Source organism: Anser cygnoides, chromosome 2, assembly GCF_040182565.1.
Source record: "Anser cygnoides isolate HZ-2024a breed goose chromosome 2, Taihu_goose_T2T_genome, whole genome shotgun sequence".
Classification (NCBI taxonomy): Eukaryota; Metazoa; Chordata; class Aves; order Anseriformes; family Anatidae; genus Anser; species Anser cygnoides.
In genome coordinates this window covers 99,939,998-99,962,618 of record NC_089874.1, presented here as the reverse complement: position 1 = coordinate 99,962,618, position 22,621 = coordinate 99,939,998, and the positions used below count along the sequence as shown (strand labels likewise).

The following is a 22,621-nucleotide window of genomic DNA, read 5'->3' as shown; positions in this document are numbered from 1 at the left end:
AAGACTTGGATTTACCAGAGTGATTTCATCCTGTTGTCCAGATTTGAAGACAGGTAGCAAAGAACCTACTTCCCAAAGATACTCTTTTTTGTCTTACAGCTCTTACCAAATCTGTACCACCTTGGTGGGGCTTCTTGGGCAGGAGCGAATGGTTCACTCTCCAATCCAATCCAAGAGACGCTTGAATCCATGGCTGGAGAAGTCACAAGGGTTGTGGATGAGCAGCTTAAGGTCTGTGGGTAGCTTTTTTACTGTCTCTCGCATACAGAAATAACTGTCTGAGATCTTCTGTTCATATTAAAATGCAAATATACCATATAAATTTTCATCTCTCCCTTCCTTCCTCTCTCCCTTTCTCCCAGTATATATATTCGTACTTCAGTTATCTCTTTGTTATTAGTTTCGTACAGGTTTGTGCCTTATTATCTGGATACTTGCCCAGTTGGAATGAAAAAATTAGTTTAACGTTTGCAGTAGCAGAAGGAGCGTATACTGTTTATATCAAATGGAATTTCCATGACAACAGACACAGGCACCACATGTCCTTTCTGGGAATCTTCTTGGAGAGGGAGTGTTATTGATTGCTCCTTAGACCCTTAATAAAGCTCTCTCAAGCACCCTAAAAAGTCTTATGTCCTGGAGAAAAGTAGTCCAGAAAAGTACTAGTTAAGGTATCCCACTGAAGTGAAAGCTGCTTTTCTGTAGCTTCCACTGCAGAATTTTTATCCCAGTGACCACTTTTGAAGCTGGTGCAGAATTTCCACTTTAACTGTTGGGTTTGGATAACGTGTGTGTATTGAGAGTGCCCCAAGAATACTACAGGCAGCTTTACAGGAACTCCTTTCACAAGTTTCCTGTCAAACATCAGTTCTTGAAATATCTGTAAATATTCCCATCTGTGAGCTCAGCCAGCACTTGTGCAGTAACCCGTATGTTCAGTAATGTTAGGCCTTACTGCATAATAAATAAAGAAGAGCCATTCATACAGCATGTGAAAAGGCATCAGTCCAGCAAGAAGGCAGGGTGGAGCAACTTGAGCAACTGATGGTATTTTTACAGAAGCTGATGAATTTAAAAATATGGTTCTGAGTCAATTCAAAGCAACCTAAGATTATGACTAAGCTACCTGCCTGTGTTTTGCTGTATTTAGACTGTCAAAGAATCTGAAAGTACAGACTGAAATGTTCAGTTCAATCAACGTGAAAATGCTTTAGTCAGTGGGATTGTAATGAAGAACAATAATAATAACACATTACTAATTACTTTTTCTAAATTAAAAAAGTTAATGAGGAGGAAAATGGTGCTGATTTTTTAGTATTTTCCTCCTTTCTCCATTATATGAAATAAGGTGACGATTTACTTCCTTAATTTCTGTGGACGTGAAAGCAATTTAGCTACAGGATTCTTCCCAGTGTTGCTTCTGGGCTGTTACTGGGCAGGCATAGCCAGGTCTGCCCTTTGCATAGGGCTCACACACTTAAATAATTCCTGTGCATTTTGGAGAGTCTTAAAGAATGAAAGTACTCTTCACCATTTGGAATGTTATTTATACTTCCTGGCATAAGCCTGAGTTAATGGGCCTTTGATTTATGCTTTTACACATTTACAGCAAAAGGCACTTTAGCTCTACCATTCTAAACTTCATTTACTTTTATGATTTGCAGCATCAAAGTTTAAGTGTCTTACAAAAAACTATAAGGTCATAATGCTCTTTGTATATTGGAACACCCATTTGTATTAATTTTACACTTGAGGCTGAATGGTTTTCTTTTAACTGCTATGGTGATGCAAAGTGATCCACTTTGCATGGTGGAGAAAATGTTGAACACAGAATAAGATTTTTTTTAAAAATTATTTTTCATTTATTTAGGCCATTTCAGAGCATTGTGTAGGTTTTATATATATGTGCTGGGGGTAAAAAACTTTTTATATGCTGTAAGTGGAGTTTTGATTTTAACTTCCATAGCAACCAGAGAGCCTGGTTCTGGAAAAGATTGTTTAGAAATTAGGTAAAGTCAAGGAGCACTTTTCAGGCAAATAAGAGGTTTTTAAATCTCAAAGAAGGGAAGGGAAGGGAGAAGTAGAATAAGGAAAAACAATATCTTGGAGTGAGTTGAGTTTGGCCAAAGGAGAAATAATAGCAAGGCTCTTGCATTTCTCTTCCCCTGCTGGTGTCACTGTTGACGTACAGAACCCAAGGATGGTTTATTCAGTAAGCAAAAGCCCAAGACAAAAATGTTAGGCAAGAAAAAGGGTGCTTAAGCAAAAGAAGATTGTTTGGTAAGGACAGAATGAGTGTTTGAACTATTTCTCCACAGTTTCATCTTGGTGCAACGGATTTGTTGGCTCCATTACTTGCCCACACTCCGTTTTTTTTCTCTAGATATCACCAGCCTTCAGTCCTTGTATTCACCTTATTTTTTATTCTGATTGTTGAGGTGTTAATTGTGATCAGGACTTCATTTTCTTCTTTCTGCACACCTGCTGACTGACACTTGTGGCTTTCTGACTGAAATATTTGCTACTTCACAGTCAATGCTGTTAGCTGTGAGTTTCCATCACTGAAAGGTTTGGGGATGGAAATAGTGAGCAGGGAAAGTTTTTTTTTTTTGTTGTTTTTGTTTTTGTAACTTAGTAATAGTCATGTGATAAGTCAGCAGTTGAAATCCACCAATGAATAAATTTTGCTCAGCTGTGTACTTAAAAAGACATTCAAACTCTCTTTAATTTCTTAAATGGCACATTCTCTGAGTGTTTTGAGTAAAAATTAATTCTGAAATTACCAGTAACTTTGGTCTTTCGTCCTACTTCCCACTTACACCTTCAAGCAATGTTTCTTCACATGATCTGTTTTGAAAGATCATGCTTAGGCTGCAGATGCAATTAAATATAGGTTTATAATTTTCATGATTGTGGTCTTTAGGGGAGGGTCAGTGTGATTTTATTTTATTTTTGTTACAGGATAGACTAAGCAATACTATGTGAAAAAGTGGATGTGTCAGTAATTTTCATTAGTAATTTATTTGGCTCAGTTGCGTCTGCCATTGGAATTCATCATCCTCCGTGCAGATATGGTCACAAGGGCTTGAAAGGCCCTTCATTAGTGTTACGGCCCCAGAATCTGCTTGGGGATCAAAGAGTCCATGAAGTGTAGAGAGCTTGGGGACCCAGAACTAACCCCCATACTAGCTGTAAAGGCAGTTTTTGATTCCTATGTGGATGATTGTGTGAGGGACTGTGAGGCCCTCACCTGCACCTGTTGTGAGGGCTCTTTCATCTTCTAGACAGAACTGGGTTTTAGAAAGGGAACCGGTAGGTGATACAACTGGATTTAAACCAAAATTACCTTTTCTCACAGGCACGGGTAGATGAGATAAATCCAACAGTAAGTAGATACATCCAGTGTAGTCAAAAAGTGCTTCATAACTCAGCTTCATTGAGGTACATATGGAAGATTTTTCTAAAAGAGAGTATGAGAGAGAATAAATTGGTTCTATCCCATCAGCTGGGGAGATCTTACTTTAAGAAAGTTGAGAGGGTTGAAGGGTTACATAGTCCTGTTTCCAGACTACACATTGTTATCTTCTGTCCTGGTTTGGGTTTTTTGATCAGTTATTTAAAATATATATATATTATTGACTGCATCTGTTTCATTAGGGAATTCCAAGTACGTGAGATCCATACATTAAAAGTTTTATGCCCCTTGCAAATCATACCTCCAGCTACATCTTAGTATATATCTATATGCCTGTACAGCATGCCAGGTTCTTGTGAGTGTCCTTTCTTTATAAACAGATGCCCCTTGAAAAAAAAGGGCAGGTCTAGAGCACCAATTAAATTTGCCAGTTCAGGGCAGAGTTTAGGGCAAAGGCTGGTACAGCATGGTACAACATGCAGGGGCAGCAGTGGTGGGTGCATAAGGGCAGCTATTTATTGTTCTGGCAGTTAAACACGCAGAAATGTAAGTGTTTCAGATTTGAAAAGGCAAACAAGTACAGTTGTAGGTAGTTTTCAAAACAAGTATGTTGTTCTTCCTTAGCTTTATTTTGGAAAAGGCCTTTTATATTGCAGCTGGATTGCAAAAGGAATTAGAGTTTAGGAAGTAAAATTATAAAAATTGCAAGTCTAAAAGTATCATAGTGCTGTGCAACAGAGTAATGGTGTGATCTTCCAACTAATGAAGACCTGTGTACGTGATGTTAACTTTTGCTTACTGTGTTGCAGACGCTCCTTGAGTCTATGGTGGATGCAGCGGAAAACCTTTGCCCAAATGTAATGAAGAAAGCTCGTATCCGTGAAGACCTGATAGAGGCTAGCACTGAGAAGATTTCCATCCCACGCACTTTTGTGAAAAATGTCCTTTTGGAGCAATCTGGAATTGATATCCTCAATAAAATCAGGTACTTGAAAAGGCTAAACTAACAAAATTGGTTATATAGTTTGGAGAGGACTCTATTTTGAGTGCATGTGTGTGTTTGTATAGTAGAAGATTTTTGGAATGCTTTTCAGAGCCACAAGAAACTGTATTAAGACATTCAAAGAGCAGGAAATTGTTGTATGGGTCCAGTGAATTTAGTTCAGGAAATTCAAATATTTGGAATCTACAGGGATGTTAACTTGAGCATTAATGCATGTGTTTCAGGTTTCTTTAATAAAAGTTTGGGTTTATGCTGCACAAATAACATTTGCATGACTGGTACATTTTTTTTTAAGCTGTTGATGTCCTCAGGTAGCACTAAATTACTGTAATAGAAGGAAATTGCACTTGTTTGCTTTTAGTATTGACAGTGCTTTGCCTGTTGCTGCATTTGGTCTTGCCCTGTAGCTATAGCAATCACTTTAAACCTTTTTTGTGTGGGAGCTGTGCACAGCAGACAGACATGAAAAACAGAAACTTGGATATTCAACCTGGAGCAGGAAGTTACTTTAAACAGCTTACAATTCCCTCTTAACAACAAAAAGAGGGAGAGAGAGAAAGGAGGGGCTTTTACCTGACCCTCTACCGCATATTTATTTTCACATTAAATGTATATCAGAGTACATATTTATGCCATATAACATGGGTAGCCTGTACTTAAACCTTTGCAGTTGCCATCAGTTGACTAAGAAATCCTTTCTACATGATGGAAAAACGTGTCATTTTGGATGGAGATGCAGATATATTTGCAGAAGAGGAAGAAGTGCTTATTTTTAAAAACAGTAAGACTTAGAATTTAGTTTTGCTGGGTGCAGCGAAATTGGCAGGAAAACATGTTAAAGACTTTAGTTATGCCTTCAGGGTGTTTAAAATGGTTCAGGGAGTGATTTTTCTTCACTTTAATCCTATCAAACAAATCTGTCCTGAGATAGTAAGTGTCCCTTCCCCCCTTCCACCTATAAAGCTAAGATTGTCAGTGGGGTGAGGGTGTCACACAGTAACCCTTCCTGCTTTATAATATCTAAAATTAATGTGAAGATAATGGAGGGAAATCTCTTCTCCACTCTCATTCTCTTCTCACTGTGGCTTGATTACTAGTCTACCTCTGTTGTATTGTATCACCTTTTGCAGGGAAGTTTCTTGCATTTCTTCCCCAGGCTTTCTGCAGCAATAATTCTAGCCCCAGACAGAAGTTGCTTTGTTATTCCAAAGCAACTCAATTCATGTTTAAGAATCTTAAAATGAAGTTGTGGTACGTAAGAGGGTCAGCTGAAGCAGCAGACCTTGAAACCAAAGGCTCAGGAGAGACGGAGTTTCAGGCTTCAGCTCTGGCTTAAGTGCTTGTCAGCTGTAAAACCACCCTCCACAGTCTGAGCCTTTTGTACTCTGGCCAAAGAAGGGACCCCAAGGGAGTAATTCAAAGCACACATTTCCTTGATGGGAAGTTATTAGTCAAGTGTACTGATGTGCTGGTGTCCCATGCAGTTTGGTGTAATAGGAATGGCTGACACGAAGCTTGTAAGACAGAAAGTGGTTGCTTAGGGCAAAAAGACAAAGCAATGCATAACCAACTTGTGATGGCAAAGACTGGAGAATCGACATTGTACAGTTGCCCTTCAAGTGACAAATACAAAAAGAAATTGAGGAAGTGTCTGAATGGATCGTAATTGTTCAGTGTAGTAGCGTTAGGCAACACTTTCATATTCATCTGACATTTGTGTTTCTCTGCCTTCAGCGGTGCAGTGTTCCTTACTGCATTTCCTATGTGGTTTTTGTACAGCTAGTACCCAGATGTTTTCGTTTCAGCTGTTAGAAGAATGTTAAAAGGTTAAATATGGTACAGAGGCTCTTGTGTTTGTGTGATTCATAAGTTTATTTCTGAAACCTGCAGTCATGTATCCTCACACCCTCTAATGTTTTATTTCAAATAGTGACAACACTAGGGATAATCATTGCACTGTTGAACGTGTCATAAAGACAAAATTCTTCTGCGTGAATTAAAAATTTCTGTCTCATTTTTAATCCTCACACAGTGAAGTAAAGCTGACAGTGGCTTCTTTCCTGTCTGACCGAGTTGTGGATGAAATTCTGGATGCACTTTCCCACTGCCATCACAAACTGGTGAGTATTTGCATGGCTAATATCTGAATACACCAGGTATGTCAACAGTGCTGTTGCATTCATGACTTAGTTACTCTCTAGCATGGCTACATTTTGAAACTGGTCTTATTTTCACTGGTATCACTGACATAATTTGACAAATAATCATGGGATTCATGCTGCTTTGCTTTAAAGAGGAAACAACCTCAAAAAGGCTGTGTCACATATTTGCTTTATTATCTTTTTCAGTATTATCAGATATAAAGCTAAAAATGCCTTTGAGATGTAAGACTGACTCTTAAGTTAAGTGCCCATAGTTGTCCTGGCAAGATGATGGGGGTTGGTTGCTCTTGAAATTAGAGTAAAATCTCATTCTTTAGAGGCAGACTGCTGAGACCTTATTTCCTGAATGAATACATCTTGAGACTACTTTAGAAATGTAGGTATCAAGTTTCAAGAGAAAGGAATGGAAACATAGGAAAGGAAATGCTCTGGGTGTTATTTGAAGGTACTGAGCTGCCAGGAGGCACCGTTATTTGTGATAAAGGTACTTGCTTTAACAAGAGTAGGAGAAATAAACAATTTTTATCCACAGAAAAAACATTTTGATTTCTTATGCAATGGGACTCTGTGAGGAGAGTCCAGTACTGTTTTTTAAAGAAACCAGTGGGTGGTCATTCTCCTGACTGAAATTGCTTTCCTTTACCAATTGATATTTCTCTGGCTTCAGCTTTCAGTCATGAGTTTTTCAGATGCTTTTCTCCATAAGATTAGAGAACCATAAATTCCTCTATATTTCTTCTCTACTACTCTACACAAAAATCAAAACACTCTTTTTAACTCTTTTTTTTTTAATTAAATAAACTAAAAGTCTGAGTTATTTAAGGGTGTGTCCCCATGATACAGAGCAGCATTGTGTAAAGATACAACCTCTGGCCTCAGGAGCTATGTAACAGCATCAGGCTGCCATGTGAGTGGCATGTTCATTAGCTCCGGGTGGTTCTGGAGCAGGCTCAGCTGGCAGGATCTTTGGGCTGTCTCTGTCTCGTGGCATTGCACAGCTTGGGCATACCCTGACTCTTACACAGTAAGTCATTTTCTCCAGCCCTTGAGTCTTTTCAGTGACAATCCTTTGCACTTTCTCAGCTGTTTAGCAGTTTCTTTTAAAATGCAGAATCCGACAGGCTATTCCAGCGTGGCTGTTAACCAACAGGGAATAGAGGAGTGAAATTATTTTTGCCTGATGTTCTTTTATCCTCATATTTATACAGCTAAGGACATAACAAACCCTTCTTTTTGTTGGAGTTTCAGTGGTAGCTCATTTTCAGGACTGGGTTTGGATCAGGATTTGATTTCCTTCCCAGCAATGGCTTCTGTACGCTTGTCAGTCCTTCTTTTCAGGATGGTGTCTATAGCTAAAGGCCAGTGCTCTTTGTTCTTAAGGAGCTGTACATTTGATTTGAGTTGATTTAGCATGTGATCCATTTTGGCCTGCATTAGTAGCATGTCCTTTTTTACTGTTTAGCACTCTCCTCTATTTCTGCTAGCCGCAGATTATTTCGGGTAGTGCCACTGATGACAATGCTGAAGAGTATGGATCTCAAAAATGCTCGTGAAGAACTCCTGTGGAATTTGTCAGTGTTAATCTCCAATTGAGAGCTGCAATTTGAGAGCTGACAGCCAAATCTTAATAAAGCAAAGATTAAATGCATTGATACAGTTCTGTAACAACTCCTTAAATTGGAGTGTCACGCAGTAGTAATTCAGCCACCTACAAACATCTGTGTGCTGTGTTGACACAGTTGTGTTTGAGGCACATTTGAGAAATGAGCCTTGCTTGACAATACCCGTGTTTGCCTAAAGTGATGATGATTAGCATTTGTTATTATTCCAGCTATTTTAGTGTGATTAAAGAAAAATCCGTAACAGCTCTCCAATTGTTTTTGCTTATACAGATGCTAGACTAAATGAGCTATAATTTACTCAGGTCATCTGTTTACCCTTTTGATGTTAAACAGAACTACAATCCGCTGTTTGTCTGGAGTTCTGCTGATGCTGAGCAGTGGACTACAGCTCTCCCTAGCTGCCACTTCTAAAGCTTCTGTAACCAACTAATTTGGGTCAGCTGGTCTTCAAACGCTTGTAATGAATGTTATGTAGTATTCTCTTTACCAACAGAACTAGAAAATATTTCATGATTTTACTGACTACATGAACTCACTCTGTTTTAATCACAGTCCAATGTGTTCTATATAATATTCTCTATATTCTTAGTAACAATTTTGGTTATGCAGGTCTGATACTGCATTTTATTATTGTTTGAGTTTTTTCTCTCTCATACTTAAAAAAAAAAAAAACAACACACTTATGGATCTATCAGTATTTTCCTTTTTTTTTTTCCCTGTGTTAATCCCTACCTATTTCTTCAGCGAAACAGAACCGAGGCTGTCCCAATTTTTGAATAGGGCATCATAGCATTTTGGCCATCTAATGATCATGAAAGAATTCCTGCTCTTCAATCCTTTTTTTTTTTTTTTAATTTTTATTTTTTCCTTTCTTCCATACTACTGTCACTTGGGTGTTGTTCATTTGCCATCAGGCTATTGATAATTTGCCTTAGCTTTAGTATTCTGCTCAAAGATGCTTATTGTTTGGGGTGGGAATTTGTACTCCTGGCTGAGTAATCTTTGTACCCAACCAAGAGTACAATTTGCACTCTTGCTAATAAGGACTGTAATTGGGTTGTGGTCACTGTTCTCTGAATAGCCATCATTCCAGTCCAGTGACAACTCATCTTTGTCCAATAGGAAGTAACTCTTTTACATAATACATATTACATGGAGAACAAATTATTCTACCTCGCTTTTTCACGTATGGAGTATGCTTACAATTTTGACATTAACTGAAATTGTACGTCTCTGTACAATTTAATTTAAAAAAAGATACACAACAAAGCTTCTCTTCCACCCCTTTTGCTTTCTTTATAATAAAGACAGGATAAATGCTGAGGTAGACCTTAATGTTATTATAAGACAAAAGTATGATGTCTTTTACTTTACTTTTCTGATTAGACTTCTTCTCTTCCTTCTTGGAATGTGTGATGGAAGGGTTTTTCCTTCAAAAAATACTTGCCCCAAAACTGTGTGAAGATGAACAGACACAACCAAGCTTTTAAATGATCTTCTAGGATCTGTGATTGCTTTCATTCCCCACATTTTCTGATTTGGTTTGGTTTGTTGTCTTTAAGTTTGATTGATATGTTCTTGTCTTTATCCTGACTGACCATTTTGATCCAGGCTGACCATTTGACCAGACGTGGCAAACCGCTTCCACAGCAGGAATCAATGGAAATTGAGTTAGCTGAAGAAAAACCAACTAAACGCTCGATCATCACAGTTGAGGAATTGACAGAGGTAGAACGTTTAGAGGATCTGGACACCTGTATGGTAAGACACATTTCCTCAGCCTGTTTGGTTAAACATACAAATTACTGGAAGAAAAATGTTTTTTTAAAGTGCCATTTGGCTGTTTCATGGTATCAGGAAACAGAAGGTAAGAATTGGCTTCTGGAAGAAAAAAAAGATGTTAGTTTGTGAACATTTTGTCTGAGTTACACATTGCTGCTAAGCAAAGGAAAAGCTTTTTTTTTTCTTTTTTTTTTCCCTACTTCTCCTTTCCTAGTATCTATTCAAGGGTCATTCTCTTGCATGAAGTGCTATAATAACACTAATATAATAAACATCTCTTTCATTGGCCACAGTTTCATAGAGGCTCAGTTGCAGGAATAAATTGGACTATGCTATCGTTTGACAGCATGCTGTTTTCTGCTTTCGTCTTCATTCTGCTTGAGGTGGATTCATGCGAGCCATGACAAAAATTGCTTCTGCCTGGAAGTCTTATTTTTGGCCATGAACAGAAGTTGATGTTTTTAAATCAGTTTTTGGATGCATGGAAGAAGTCTTAAAACCTTAAGACCAGGCTGCAAGTGATCCTACAAGGCAAGCTTTTCAAAAGTAATTGAGTTAGGAGTGTGAGATTTAGTAAGAATGCTGAACATAGGTCATTGAAGTGCCTTATAAAATCCCATTGTAACTTTATAATAAAGATGGCTCCATGCCATCCTTTACAAGATGTAAACCCACGGAATTCCAAATAAAAAGGTTGCTAACTGTTTTCAACCTCAAATTCCCCTCCACCCAGCTCAGTCTGTTGTGGAATTCTACTGCAAACAGGAATTTGAGGGAGCGCTTCCATATTATAACTTAGTCAGTCTGATAGGTGGTCACTGCTGCAAGTGATGGTCTTTCTCCTCTGCCCTCCTACCTGGCTCCTTGGTTGTGCGCTTTCACAAGAAGCTAAAATAGCAGAAAAAATGGGTTACATCTTTTCGTAGACTAAGTTCAGTTGATTCACCTCTTTGAATAGATTAACTGCAGAGTCAGACAAGTACAGCTGAAGGGAAGGAGCAGGATTGCTCTTTTCTGCAGCAGCTGTCTGTCAGCCTGGCTTAGGTACAAAATGAAAGCACGCCAACATTGGAAATACCAGCTTTAAATAGTTCTCTCCCCCTTGCAAATCTCGTACCTTACCTACATCTGATTTGATGCAATATTTGTCTGAACATCACAAATCCCTGTGAGACGTGTGTTGTGGACTGCATCAGCTGGCTCATCAGTGGTACTATCAAGTTCCATAAGCTTTCTGTAGCTAACATTCAGTAATCATTTGGAACCCTAAATCCTGTGGGAGGGAGATATTCCAGTAAAATATTTAGCATCTGAACCCTGTATCTGTAAGTTATTTTTCTGCATGCTGGCTTCGTATATAGAAAAAAAAAACTAAGCGCTCATTTTGGCCCCCACCTTCCCCCTTTAAATTTATTCTTGCAGGTTGTAAAAAACAGTCATACTGAAAATTTTAAAAATAGCTCTTGTCTCTACCTCATATCACCATGGTTATATGAAAGAATCATATCGCTGTGTTGTTATCTTTCACTTTGGTCATATTAAAATAATGGAAATGTGATGATGTCTACACTCTAAAAGATGCATTAGATGTTAACTGTACTTACCTTGAGAAGTGTTTATATCTCTCTTCATTCTCTTCATTTGCCCTCATCACGCACAGAGATTCAAACACCTCTGTGACCCAGATTCTCAGCAATACCTAATTTCTAAAGAGAATGAAGCATCAAATAAACACAAGGCAGTAATCCTAGCCAGTGCTGAAGAATCCATTTTTTTAAAATCTGCAATCACTTTTTAAGAGCTAATTCTTGCATCCTGGGTGCAAGTGATATTGGTTGCTGTTGTAAAAATACATAGATAAATAGATAGCCCCAGGAGGCTGAGTAATACAGGTATTTGTACTGAGCTAGTGCACTTTTTACTACTAAAAGCATCTTAAGAGCAGATTCCTTACGTGAAGTTACTAACTCCACCCAGAAGGATAGCACTTTACAAGTCATGTATTTAAGCTATGGGGAAATTGTATGGCTTTCACATACTGTCTTAGAAAAATTCACCAGATTTGTGGCATTTAAGCATCATGCAGATTACATGGAAATGAGCAATCTTCTAAAGGGGATAGCAGTAAATGCTTTGTGAGCTGGTCAGTGCAGGAAACGGATATGCTCCTGAAAGATTTTACTAGAAAGAGAAGCATATGGTTTTATGAACCAGAATTATGAACCTAATTTCCTTTGATTATTTTTTAATCTTAAATGAGAAATAGCTATTTAGAGCCCACATCCAAAATGGCATTAGTCCAGAACACTGTCTTGTTTGGCCACTGGAAATCCCTAAGCACATCTTTGCACTGTGAGTAGCTTGTGCAGCTGGCTGCGTATTCTGCAAACCTCAAATGTGAAACCTTGATTTGTAGCTTGGTGTTCTGCATGTTTGTGCACCTATCTCCTGTTATCAAAAGATTATTAAATGTGCAATGAGACTGATTGTATTGCTAGGATGGGAAAACTCTCCTGTTCTGAGCAGTTCATTTTCCACAAATCTTTACTACTTGCCCCCAGTTATTTGCCAAAATGTTTGGGCAAGAAGAGATTTTGGGCTTTGCAGAGGTGCTGAGCTTGGACCATCATTTTGGCGGAGCTGGTTTTTATTTCCTCAATTGCAAAACTGGATTCATGTGCAAGTCCATTATTTTTAGCAAGCCTGTTGTTCTCTTTGTTCTTGTTTTCTTCAACGAGCCTTTTGAGGATCGGTTTTCTGGCTGTGGCAATGTATACAACAGTTTGTTGTTATGCACCAGCCCCCCTTGAAGTTGTATTTGAACAAATTGGGAGAAAATCTGGTTCAGGGTTCAGTTTTGATTTTTGGCTTGTCTGATGGTTACAGAGAGACTGTGAAGCTCTGAAACTAGGTGAATAATTTTGAGTGAGGTAGATGTATTTGGAATAAAATGCTTATGAGCTATTTGTTCTTATACACTAATTGAAATTGGAAGACAGGAAGGTTTGTTTATAAAAGTTGGACTGCCAGAGTATTGGTCTGAAACTTCAGATGATGGAGATAAAGCAAGCAAACAGGTACTGGTCTGTTGTAAAGCCTACCCACATGTTCTCAAGCAGGGTGGACAGTTGGATGCAGCCCAGGGGATATCCATGCCAGAGCAGAGTTGCCATCCATTCACTTCTGAGTTTGATATGTCTTAAATGATAAGACAGAATGAAGTATCACAACTATGGCTTTAAAATGTAGCACTGGGGAGGGGAAAAAAAATACTTTTCAAGCTTATTTCTGCTTTTATTTTTTGTTGTGGGAATTAGGACATACTAAATAGCATATAGTAACTGAGTAGTTAGAGCTGATTAGCTTCAATGTAGGATTTGGTTCTCATCCTTGCCTTTAACTGTGTCCAGAGAGCCCAAGATATGAAAGACTTGTCAGTTGTATCAGAGTTTGCTAGTCCATTAAAGGAGTTGTGAAGAACGCTGTGGGTGTTTGAGTGGTCCAGTGTGGGACACGGTAGCTTGAATGTTACCGACTCAAGAACCTCTGATCTCCCAGAGCCACAGTGCAGTAAACTGATGCTTCCATAATCTACAGCTGTCTTAGTTGTCTACGTTTAATTAGAGCTGCATCGATGGTAATAAATCATTAGATAAAAGTTGCATGCAAATAAAATGGAATGCAAAATCTTTATGCAAAAAAATACTTGTTTTTCATAGATTAAAGGAAAAAACTCTGGCCTGCTTTTCAAAGCTTAGACTCAATCAAGAATTAACTTCATAAAAGAGTAGATTTTTTCAGAATGTTTGTGTGTATATGACAAGTGATACATTTTAAAATAATTCATGCATTTTAAAACTAAACAAAACGCCCCTTTTACTGAGGTTGAATATCATGTATCTTGGTACATGTAATTGTTTAGTTAGATACCAACTGATTTCATTGGGTGTAATGTATCTAGTAGTAATTTATTCTTTCATGAACGTTAGTTCTTTGCAGAAGCAAGAGTTATTGAATAGTGCTTAATTCCTCAACAAAAAGTGACAGTGCATCTTTGTTAGACTGTCTTTAACAGTTGCATTGTAAAGGCCTTTTTTGTTGTTTTTGTTTCATTTTTTGTTTGTTTGCTTTTAAATTCTCAAGCTAAAAGCTTGAGGCAGGCTTTAAAACAGACCATTCCCTGTTAGCTGGCTGTATCTCCATCATCTGAGGTTCCATACCAGTATTTGGTTTTCAGAACATGAAAAGGAGATCATCAGAGCTAAGTCACCATGTAAAGAAAAATTTTGAGGGCCATAGCTTTTTTACTAGAAATCTGTGTACTCTTCCTCTTTAAAATATCCATTTCAATTCTATATTGTTATTACTATAGTCAGTGACAAGCATACAGCCACGCTAAGTATTTTTTTTTTTAAAGCAAAGCAGAGGTCACTTTATTTGCATTATGAAGGGGCACGATAGGGAGTTATTTGAAAAATGAAGAGGAATTGTAGGTTATAATAATACACAACAAGTCTGCTTATAAATCTTCTTTAAAGGATTTCAGTGTAAGATTGAAATGCTGGAACAGTAAGCTATGTATTTGCAAAAATGCTGGTAGCTAGTAGGAAAGGTCTGCATGTGATGAATGTTGAATCTTAGTCATTTCTCATCGATTTCTAACTTTAACCATAGAAGTGGTGCTAGGGCTTTAATGGAGGAAAGCTTCTTTAGAAACAAACAAAACAACAATAACAAAAATCCCATGTGCATTATATTAATATTTTAGCTTTTATTGAACAACAGGTTTCACCTGTACAGTAGAAAAGATATTTGCAGAAATAACAGAACTTTTGTAGGGAGGTGGCATGTATTTTTTTCCTGGAAATGGGCTAACTACCCATTGTTAAAAATTTAGCATGTGAGGTCAGTATCCAGATGAAGATGTATCGATCCACAGGTACGGGAAGACTAAGTGTATATAGATCCCAGTGTTTTCAGAGAGAAGTGAGAAATTTCATTCACCACACCCAAATTCAGAAAACTCACAAAGCACTACCTGAAAGCCCCCATCCCCGAAAGCCAAAATAAATTGGAATTAAAACAAATTAGAGGAACAGAAATCCCTCCAGTCAGTTTCACTAGAGGAAGGAGAAAAGGTAAAGACGTGTTCATATGTGCACGTGTGCTGATACTGTAGGAAGAAAAACTGAAATATGTGGGTCCCTAACCTACTACCACATCTGATTCTTGATGTTGTGTTGCCTGCAGCAGAATACTCTCAGGCATAGATAGGCAGCTTTTTGGAAGAAAGACTAAATACTTGCTGGAAAAAAAGAAAAAAAAAAGTTCCTCTTGGATTCCTTATGTTCTCCCTTGCTAAAAAAAGTCTTTAGCACTACAAGCAGCTTAATCCAGCAAAAAACATTGTTCTGGCTGTGAAGGGCATTTCCACTTTCCCCTGTACACAGTTTCTTCTTTCCAGCCCACACATGCACACTTGTACTAGAGTTCATGCAGCCACGCTACAAACTGGGTGTGGGAATTGATTCAGCTTAAAATTAGGCTTTTTCCAGAGGTTTCCTTTCCTGGGTTAGTTTGCAGAATGCTTGGTCCTTTGGTTGAGTGCCCAGAACTAATCCTGAGCGGCAGAAACGAGCAGCCAAGGATGAGGGCAATGGCAGCAGCCCGAATGAATGCCAGATTGAATCGATGGGGACACCTCAGCTTCTCTCTTACATACATTAGCAGAAAAGGGCCGTTTATGTACAGCAAATACAGTGCTTTATGGGGAGCTAAGAATTGGCTTAATGGCATATGAGAGTATTCTTGGCTTCTGAAAAGGCTCCATCACAAGCCTACGAGAAAATCTACCTCTGTGGGAGACTAGTAATATTTCTGACTCAGCCCAAACTCGGGCAGCATATGAAAACATCACCAGGAGGCACACAGCACAGGCTAAGCCTTCCCTGTACATACAGCACCAAGTCTGAGAAAGCAAGAGACAAAGGGAGCTGGTGTGATCATTTGGCAGAATCTGGGAGTATCTTGTTCATTTGCAAGTTCGTGTGTTTGTATGTTAGACTAACCATTACTATTATGATTACATTAATTTTAATTGAAAATATTTGTTACCCATTCCAAAAATATGTGTTATCTTTTCCTGAGTGCCTTTACGTATAGTTTTGCAGTGACCTTACAACCCTTAGAGGTCCTTGTCTGTGGTTGTTCAATGTCTGTTACATGTATTGGACACACACTACAGTCTCTTTCAGGCTCATGAGGGGTTATGTGTTCCCAGCTGAAACAATTTAAAAGATTACTGACTTTCATTGCCTTTTCTTGGTGTCTCTGAGTGGAAGGAGGTGATGGGTAATTGCTATAGAATATATTTTTCTTAAACCAACGGAGACTTCCAAGTGAGTCCAGAGTTCTTTCTCACAATTTAGGGTACGTTGTTGCTGCAATGTGAACGAAAGGAAGGAAATAATAAACTGCTTCTAGTAATAGCACTACGTGTTTGGGTTTAAATAAATAAATTGCAGACTGCTTTCTGCTTAGATTAAAATGAATATCATGAACTGCAGCTGTCGAGAGTTCAGTTTACATCATGACACTTCTCCATCGCGAGCTTGTCTTCCCCCAGTAGTGATTCTTTGTTTTAAATGAATAGACCCAGACGTATATTGAGGGTGGAGAGGAGGCTGTGTAGGTTTGTCTTTTGTGGCAGTAGTTGTCTTGCAGTTACTGAGTTTCCATCATTTTATTTCACGTGGTAAAAAAGTCACACTAAAGGAACGTCTAAAGCATGCACTGAAACTTGAGGGTTACGCTCTCCTGCTGTGGTTTTAAGAGGGAGATACTGCTAAGAAGTTAGTTTGTGGCTGACAAAGGTCTTCTTCGTGTAGCTGTGAAATCTGCAGATTGTGCCACCCCTGGCTGCTCCGTCCCATCCAGAATTCACCTTTCCACAGCCCCTGTTTAAAAAAAAAAAAAACTGCTTGGTATTTCCCGTGGCAGATTAGTGAGAGCTCATTTGGAGGAGTTCTTGGCAAAATCTAGATTAAGGAGCCCTCGGCAGAGGGACAGTAGCAAAGAGCTTGAGAATAACCTCTGGTGGTGCTGCTCCTATAGCACACATCTGTCTGCAGTCTTAGTGCTTCTTGATTCAATTAATACCTGGCAAATTGGCCTTCTCAAGGGGTTGAGGAGCTTTCTGTATAGATTCTGCTGCTTTTTGATTCCGCCAGTGTCTCAAATGAATAGTTTGGTCCAGGTTACATTGTCTGCATTGTGTGGAGCAGGCTAGTTTACTCTGAAATCTGGAAAGCCTCCTAAAAATAGCACATGCACAATTCTGTCTTACTGAGAGTGCTTCGTTGCTCCTGTTTCATGCAGAACAGGAAGCGTGTGATTTTCTGCTTGGCAAGACTGAGACCTCATATTGCGGGGGTAAAGAACAGTTGCTCACGGGAAGAAGAGAGAGAGTGTCAGTACTAAGGAAGGCAGTTATAGAGTGCTATTAGATTTTACTATATTTTGTCATCAAAAAAGGAGGCTAAAATGAACTAGATTACTTGAATCAGAAATTATAAAATAAAGCAGGTGTGCATAGTGCCAGAAGGCTGGGAGAGAGCTTCTGAGTCATCAGATCTCATCCCTGCTATCACAGACAACTGTGTCACATAATCCTATATAAAAATTTATCATGCTTTCTCTCAGAACATTTCTCTCAGACTAGAGGGAAACTTAGAGGTAAATAGATTCTTTTTTCTCTGTTATTCAGGTCAGCTAAATCCTCGCTGCAAAATGGTGGGTATCTCCCTGCTTTAAGATCTTACTTCATGGGAGTAAAGATTAAATTACTGTGAATTTTTGAAGTCAGAAGTGATGACAGGATTGGAATGCTGATCTGAAACCAAAAGCACATAAAGTGGTGAAAAAAGCCCTCTAAGCAGATGTTGAAGAAAACTAAAAACATTGAGCAGAAAAGGAGGACAAAGTGATTGAAGAGTCAGGATAGCTTCATTATGTTGTACATATTAGCTGTGGGTCGTTTCCAACACCCTGGTATTTGGATGTTCCAGGGGAAGTTTGTGCCTATGTGCTCCAGGTAATTGCAGAATCTGCTGGTTTGTTTCTAGCCAGCTTTTAATTCTTCACATGCAGGTGAGCAGTTCTGTTTTACATGGTAGGCATCTTCTTCTTCTTGCCTGGTGTTTCTGTCTCCGCTAGGCTTGCGTGCTCTCCCATGACTGTCTGGCCAACCACCATTATTAAAATCATGTATCCCATTTACATGATAGCTCTGTGTAGATCAGCCTTCAAGTTTTGCCATCCTCTTTGACATTTATGATTGACCCTGTCTGTCAGTTTGTTTTAGAGAAAAAACTCTAGTTTTGAAACAAAATGTCTGTCTACTCAAATATTTCTGCCTTCCATACAAGGCATAGAATATTTGGTATTTCTCTATCAAGATATCTCCCTATCAAAAAGGGTGGGTGTCTCGATTTTGTTCTCTATCGAGACATCTCCCCATCTTAATAGGGAGATATCTCGATATAGTAGTTTCTGACAAGACTTAAAATTGAGAAGATATATTTTTTTAATCTTTATATTCACGAAGTGTATCTCAAAAGTGGCTGAAGGACATAAAAAATTACTGTGTCCTAGGAAGGTGTCTGAGGCAAATTTCAGGGAGAAAGGAGCAGCAGCTCAAGTGAGCCTGAGGGAAAAAGAGTCCATCATAATTCTGAGCAGAGAGGCTGCTAGTCTCCATCCAAGGTAATCTGCATCTGATTCTTTATGATGATTTTCTTCACTTTACTGTTTCTCCTTTGAAATATCACTGCTGCAGAGCAAGCAAAACTGTTGCATCATCTGCCCCCAAAAGGTCTAATGATGGCGCAAAGATGACTGGTGGTTTTTGCCTAGGTGAATGTTTATCCTTTCGGGAGGCTTTTGTCCTCTTCAGGGTGTAGAGAAAAAGGAGAGGTACAGAAGTCATGCTGGTTCTCAGTCCTGGGAAGCTGTAGGGCAGCCAGGTACAACAGTTCCCATTCAGTAGGACCTTGCCTCAAACCTGCTCTAAAGATGTTCTTGCCCAGGGTACCTGATATGCATATGGTCATTGTCTTTAAAAAATTGCCTGAGGATAGCTTAAACAACTGCCCATGCCTCACTGTTTGCTGAAATCAAGTGCTTTTTCATCTTGTTGTACGGAAGTTTGGGCCTTGAACCAAGTAATTTTTGCATTAGCATTTGCTAGCTGAAGGTAATGAACAATCATAAGCAAGCAGGCTTAAAAAACAGTTTGTGCTGTCTGATCTGCATCAGCTCCCCATTTTGTACTTAATTTTTAAGTAAAGTAAATCAGTTGGAACCATCCTGTTTCTTTGTTTTCAACTGCTGCAGAAGATGCTGTTAGCCTCTTCATAAGGAACTGGAAAACAGCACTGATAATGCTGGGAATTGCTTTTTCTCTTGCAGGTGACATAGATGCAGGCAGGCTTCCTTGTGGGATAATCATTCAGAACAAGAAATAAAAAATTCAGTTTAATAGTTTAAGGAACTGTTCAGTTTAACTAATGCACCTTTTTTTTTTTTTTTTTACTCTTCATAATAAAGGCCTTGGATATCCATATGTGGGAATATTTATTAGCAGAAATTTTACACGACTTGAAAGATGAAAGTGCAGAATTATTAATTAAAAGAATACATGGAAATACTTGGCAAAATATCATACAGTCCGTGAGCCACATTTCAGCAAGTAGGAGAAAAAAAAAAATGTTTATTGGCTAGCAAAATGAAAGAGCTCGAGGCTGAGTCTATTGAGCTTATTTTACTGCAGCACTACGCTTTTTCTTTCAGAAAATCTTACTGTACAAAGTAACTCTAAAGGTCAGGGTGGTTTAGATGAGACTAATTGAATTAATCCTGAACCACAGCTCTTTCTCTAGAAATTTAACTCTTAGGGAGGGCAAAGAAAAGCAGCAGACTCCTTAAATTCATGTGTGGATTATTTGTATGCCATATTTATCTACTCTATATAAAAATGTATAGTACTTCCATACAAAAGACGAAACCGTGAAATAAAAGGTCAGGACTGGGTCCTCTGCTGGTGTAAAAATGTCGTAGCCCGTGCATTCAGGACAACTGTGCCAACAAAGAGCAGCCTGTCACAGGTTGGCCTTGGTTTCCAAACTGTGTTATTTGTGGCTGTGCTCTCATCCCTCCTCTAAAACTCATCCCTCCTCTAAAACACTCAGCTGGCTGTCCTGTGTTTTGGCGTTGCAGTTAGCTTCCCAAGGACAATGGCACTCTAGGGGGAGATTCTAAGGATGGTGGTGGTGGTTCAGGACATCAGCATTGCCGGTGGGAAATACATCACTGAATTTCTGCAAGCTATGCTGAGGGTTTTACCATGGAAATCACGTTATAAAACCTTCAGTGAGTGAAGCAAGCAGTAGCAACTTTCTAACACTTTTATTGGGAGAGTAAGATACCTGTGTGTCCAAAAACTGAGATGCAAAAAAGCAAAGTTGGTCAATTTGCTGTTCTGTTTTATGACAAGCACCTGAAGGTTGTTTGTTTTGTTTCTGAAGTAGACAACAGATGTGTGACATCTCTGTCAAAGGTAGTTACTAGAGGAACCGTGGGAAATGGTGATTGGTATCATGGCAGCTTAGCAGGTCAGGATTCTTTACAGGAAAAAAAAAAAAAAGACAAAACACAAAACAAGGACTTCTGACGAGATGCCAGTTACCAAGACGTGGCCTGCAAAACACATACATCTGAAATAATTTAGCAGTGGTTTAAAATGTTCTGGGAGTAGGCTCCCTGCGGTGCAGTCAGACTTCTAGGTGGCTTCAGGCAAGTCCCTTCACCTCTGCTTTGCTTAATGGTGTTCCTTGTCTAGCCTTTTGCCTGCTGCGTGCTTCTCCCTCCTCCTTCTCCCTCCTTACTCAAGCTGTTTAGCACCTTTTAGCTTTTAAGCAGCTCAGGTGAGATCACTGGAGCCTGAAAGGTGGGAACTTCCATAGGTCCTTGCTAGGACCAGGACCACGGGCTGCAAACTCCCCCAGACCTGGGATTGTTTCCTGGTATGTGCAGAGCTTTGCACTTTGGTCCTAATCTCACATCCAGCTGCTTGTATAATATAAATAACTTCCCTGCCTATGCATGACCTACACAGAACATACCGGAGTACTACCAAGAGCACTGCCTGAAAGAGAAGCTGCGTTGCAGAATGGTTTTTCAAGTGTGCTGGAGATTTATTTTTAAGATGGTTTTGGTTTCGGAGATGTTTCTCTCAATTCTGCAGTCTCCCTGGGAGCCTCAGACTAGCCCTAGTGAATGGTAGTGTAGAAGATGGGCAAGAGAAAGAACGTGGGGTCTGGCAGGGAGATGGGGAGAGGGAGAGAGAGGATTGCATACAAAAAAAGGAGTATGAGGAGGTTTGCCTGAATCACTGTTAGCTGAGAACTTCTGCACAAATTTTTGGATGGTAAGAGAAAATAAAAATAAAAACGCTAAGGACAGTTAGAAAAAAAGTCCTTTGACTGGTTCTGTGCGCCAGTGCTGCTTGTGCCATTCAAAGTTTGCCATCTGATCTTTAAAACTTCTAGCTGCAGCTAAGCTTAGAAGTATGAACTGTGACAAGTTGGTCATTACTGCTGAAAATGTCAAAGCATTGAATAATTGACCTTAGTGCCTCCTCAACAACTAAATGATGAACTTCGTGTTATGAGCAGGCTGGTTTTGGTGCTGGTAATTAAACCCCAGTGCAATATCCATTTAAAAATGCAGCGCTTCCTTGCTGAGTAGTTTAAACCGGAGCACGAATATTGACTTCTAGCACCGACACTGTACGAATATCTGCAGTTCTCGTTTGACTTGAAGACAAAGCCACGCTCCTAATAACTGTTTCCTCTTACAATTTTACTCTAAATTGAGAAGGAGTGTGACTGGATGTGTAATCTGCCACCAAAGAGATGGGCTATGGGATCGCTTCATTTCATGTGATGGCTGTGCCTTTTCTTCTTTATAAATTTTGGAGGGGAGAGGAAAGGTCGCACGTTATTAATGGCATAGCATCATTCTAGTGTGCCAAAAGCCCTTGAAAGGTCTGCACCTCTAAACCTTCGTGTGGAAAGGAGAAATACTGTCACTTTGGACCTCTTTTTTATAGTAGGATTATTTCAACCTTAAAAGAACATACTCGCATTCCTTTTCAGTATTTCAAGAGAGGCTTTGTTTTGTTTTCCACAGTCTCCCACTTTCCACAACAAACTACAAATCTGTAATTTAGAAGCCTCCTTCAGACTAGGACGTGTCAGAATAAAACCTCTCTCACCACTGGTTCCAGCAAATTGAAAAAAAAAAAAAAAAAAAAAAACAGTAAATTAGGACAGCAGGTGGCAGGTTGGCACCATTGGTGAGTGCCATATATTGGAAACAAACATCTGAAAATCTGAGTTTGTCCCAGTATAGATAAAGCAAGAGAAATCACATCCATCTCTGATTGCCCCTGGAAACAAGAAATGTATAGCACCTCCGAATGCAACGGATTTTTACCTCATTCTTGCATGTCACCTTTCCTGCTAAGACTTTTAAGTGTTTTGGCTTTAGTTTCCTTTATTTTGGTGAGCTCTGGTTT

General features: G+C 39.0%; 1 protein-coding gene and 1 long non-coding RNA gene across 7 annotated transcripts in view; both read left to right on the top strand.

Annotated features, from left to right (window-relative positions):
• Positions 1 to 22,621, top strand: part of CARMIL1 (capping protein regulator and myosin 1 linker 1) — a 186,694-nt gene that overhangs the window by 136,887 nt on the left and 27,186 nt on the right. For all 6 annotated transcript variants that reach the window (XM_066992704.1, XM_066992702.1, XM_066992706.1 and 3 more), the window contains 4 exons: positions 100 to 231; positions 4,225 to 4,400; positions 6,451 to 6,538; positions 9,814 to 9,963. In XM_066992704.1, the coding sequence (XP_066848805.1) occupies positions 100 to 231; positions 4,225 to 4,400; positions 6,451 to 6,538; positions 9,814 to 9,963 (546 nt within the window). The remainder of the gene's footprint in view (positions 1 to 99; positions 232 to 4,224; positions 4,401 to 6,450; positions 6,539 to 9,813; positions 9,964 to 22,621) is intronic.
• Positions 9,972 to 22,367, top strand: LOC136790150 (uncharacterized). Its single transcript, XR_010829574.1, has 2 exons — positions 9,972 to 20,242; positions 20,273 to 22,367. It is a non-coding gene; the product is annotated as an uncharacterized lncRNA (long non-coding RNA).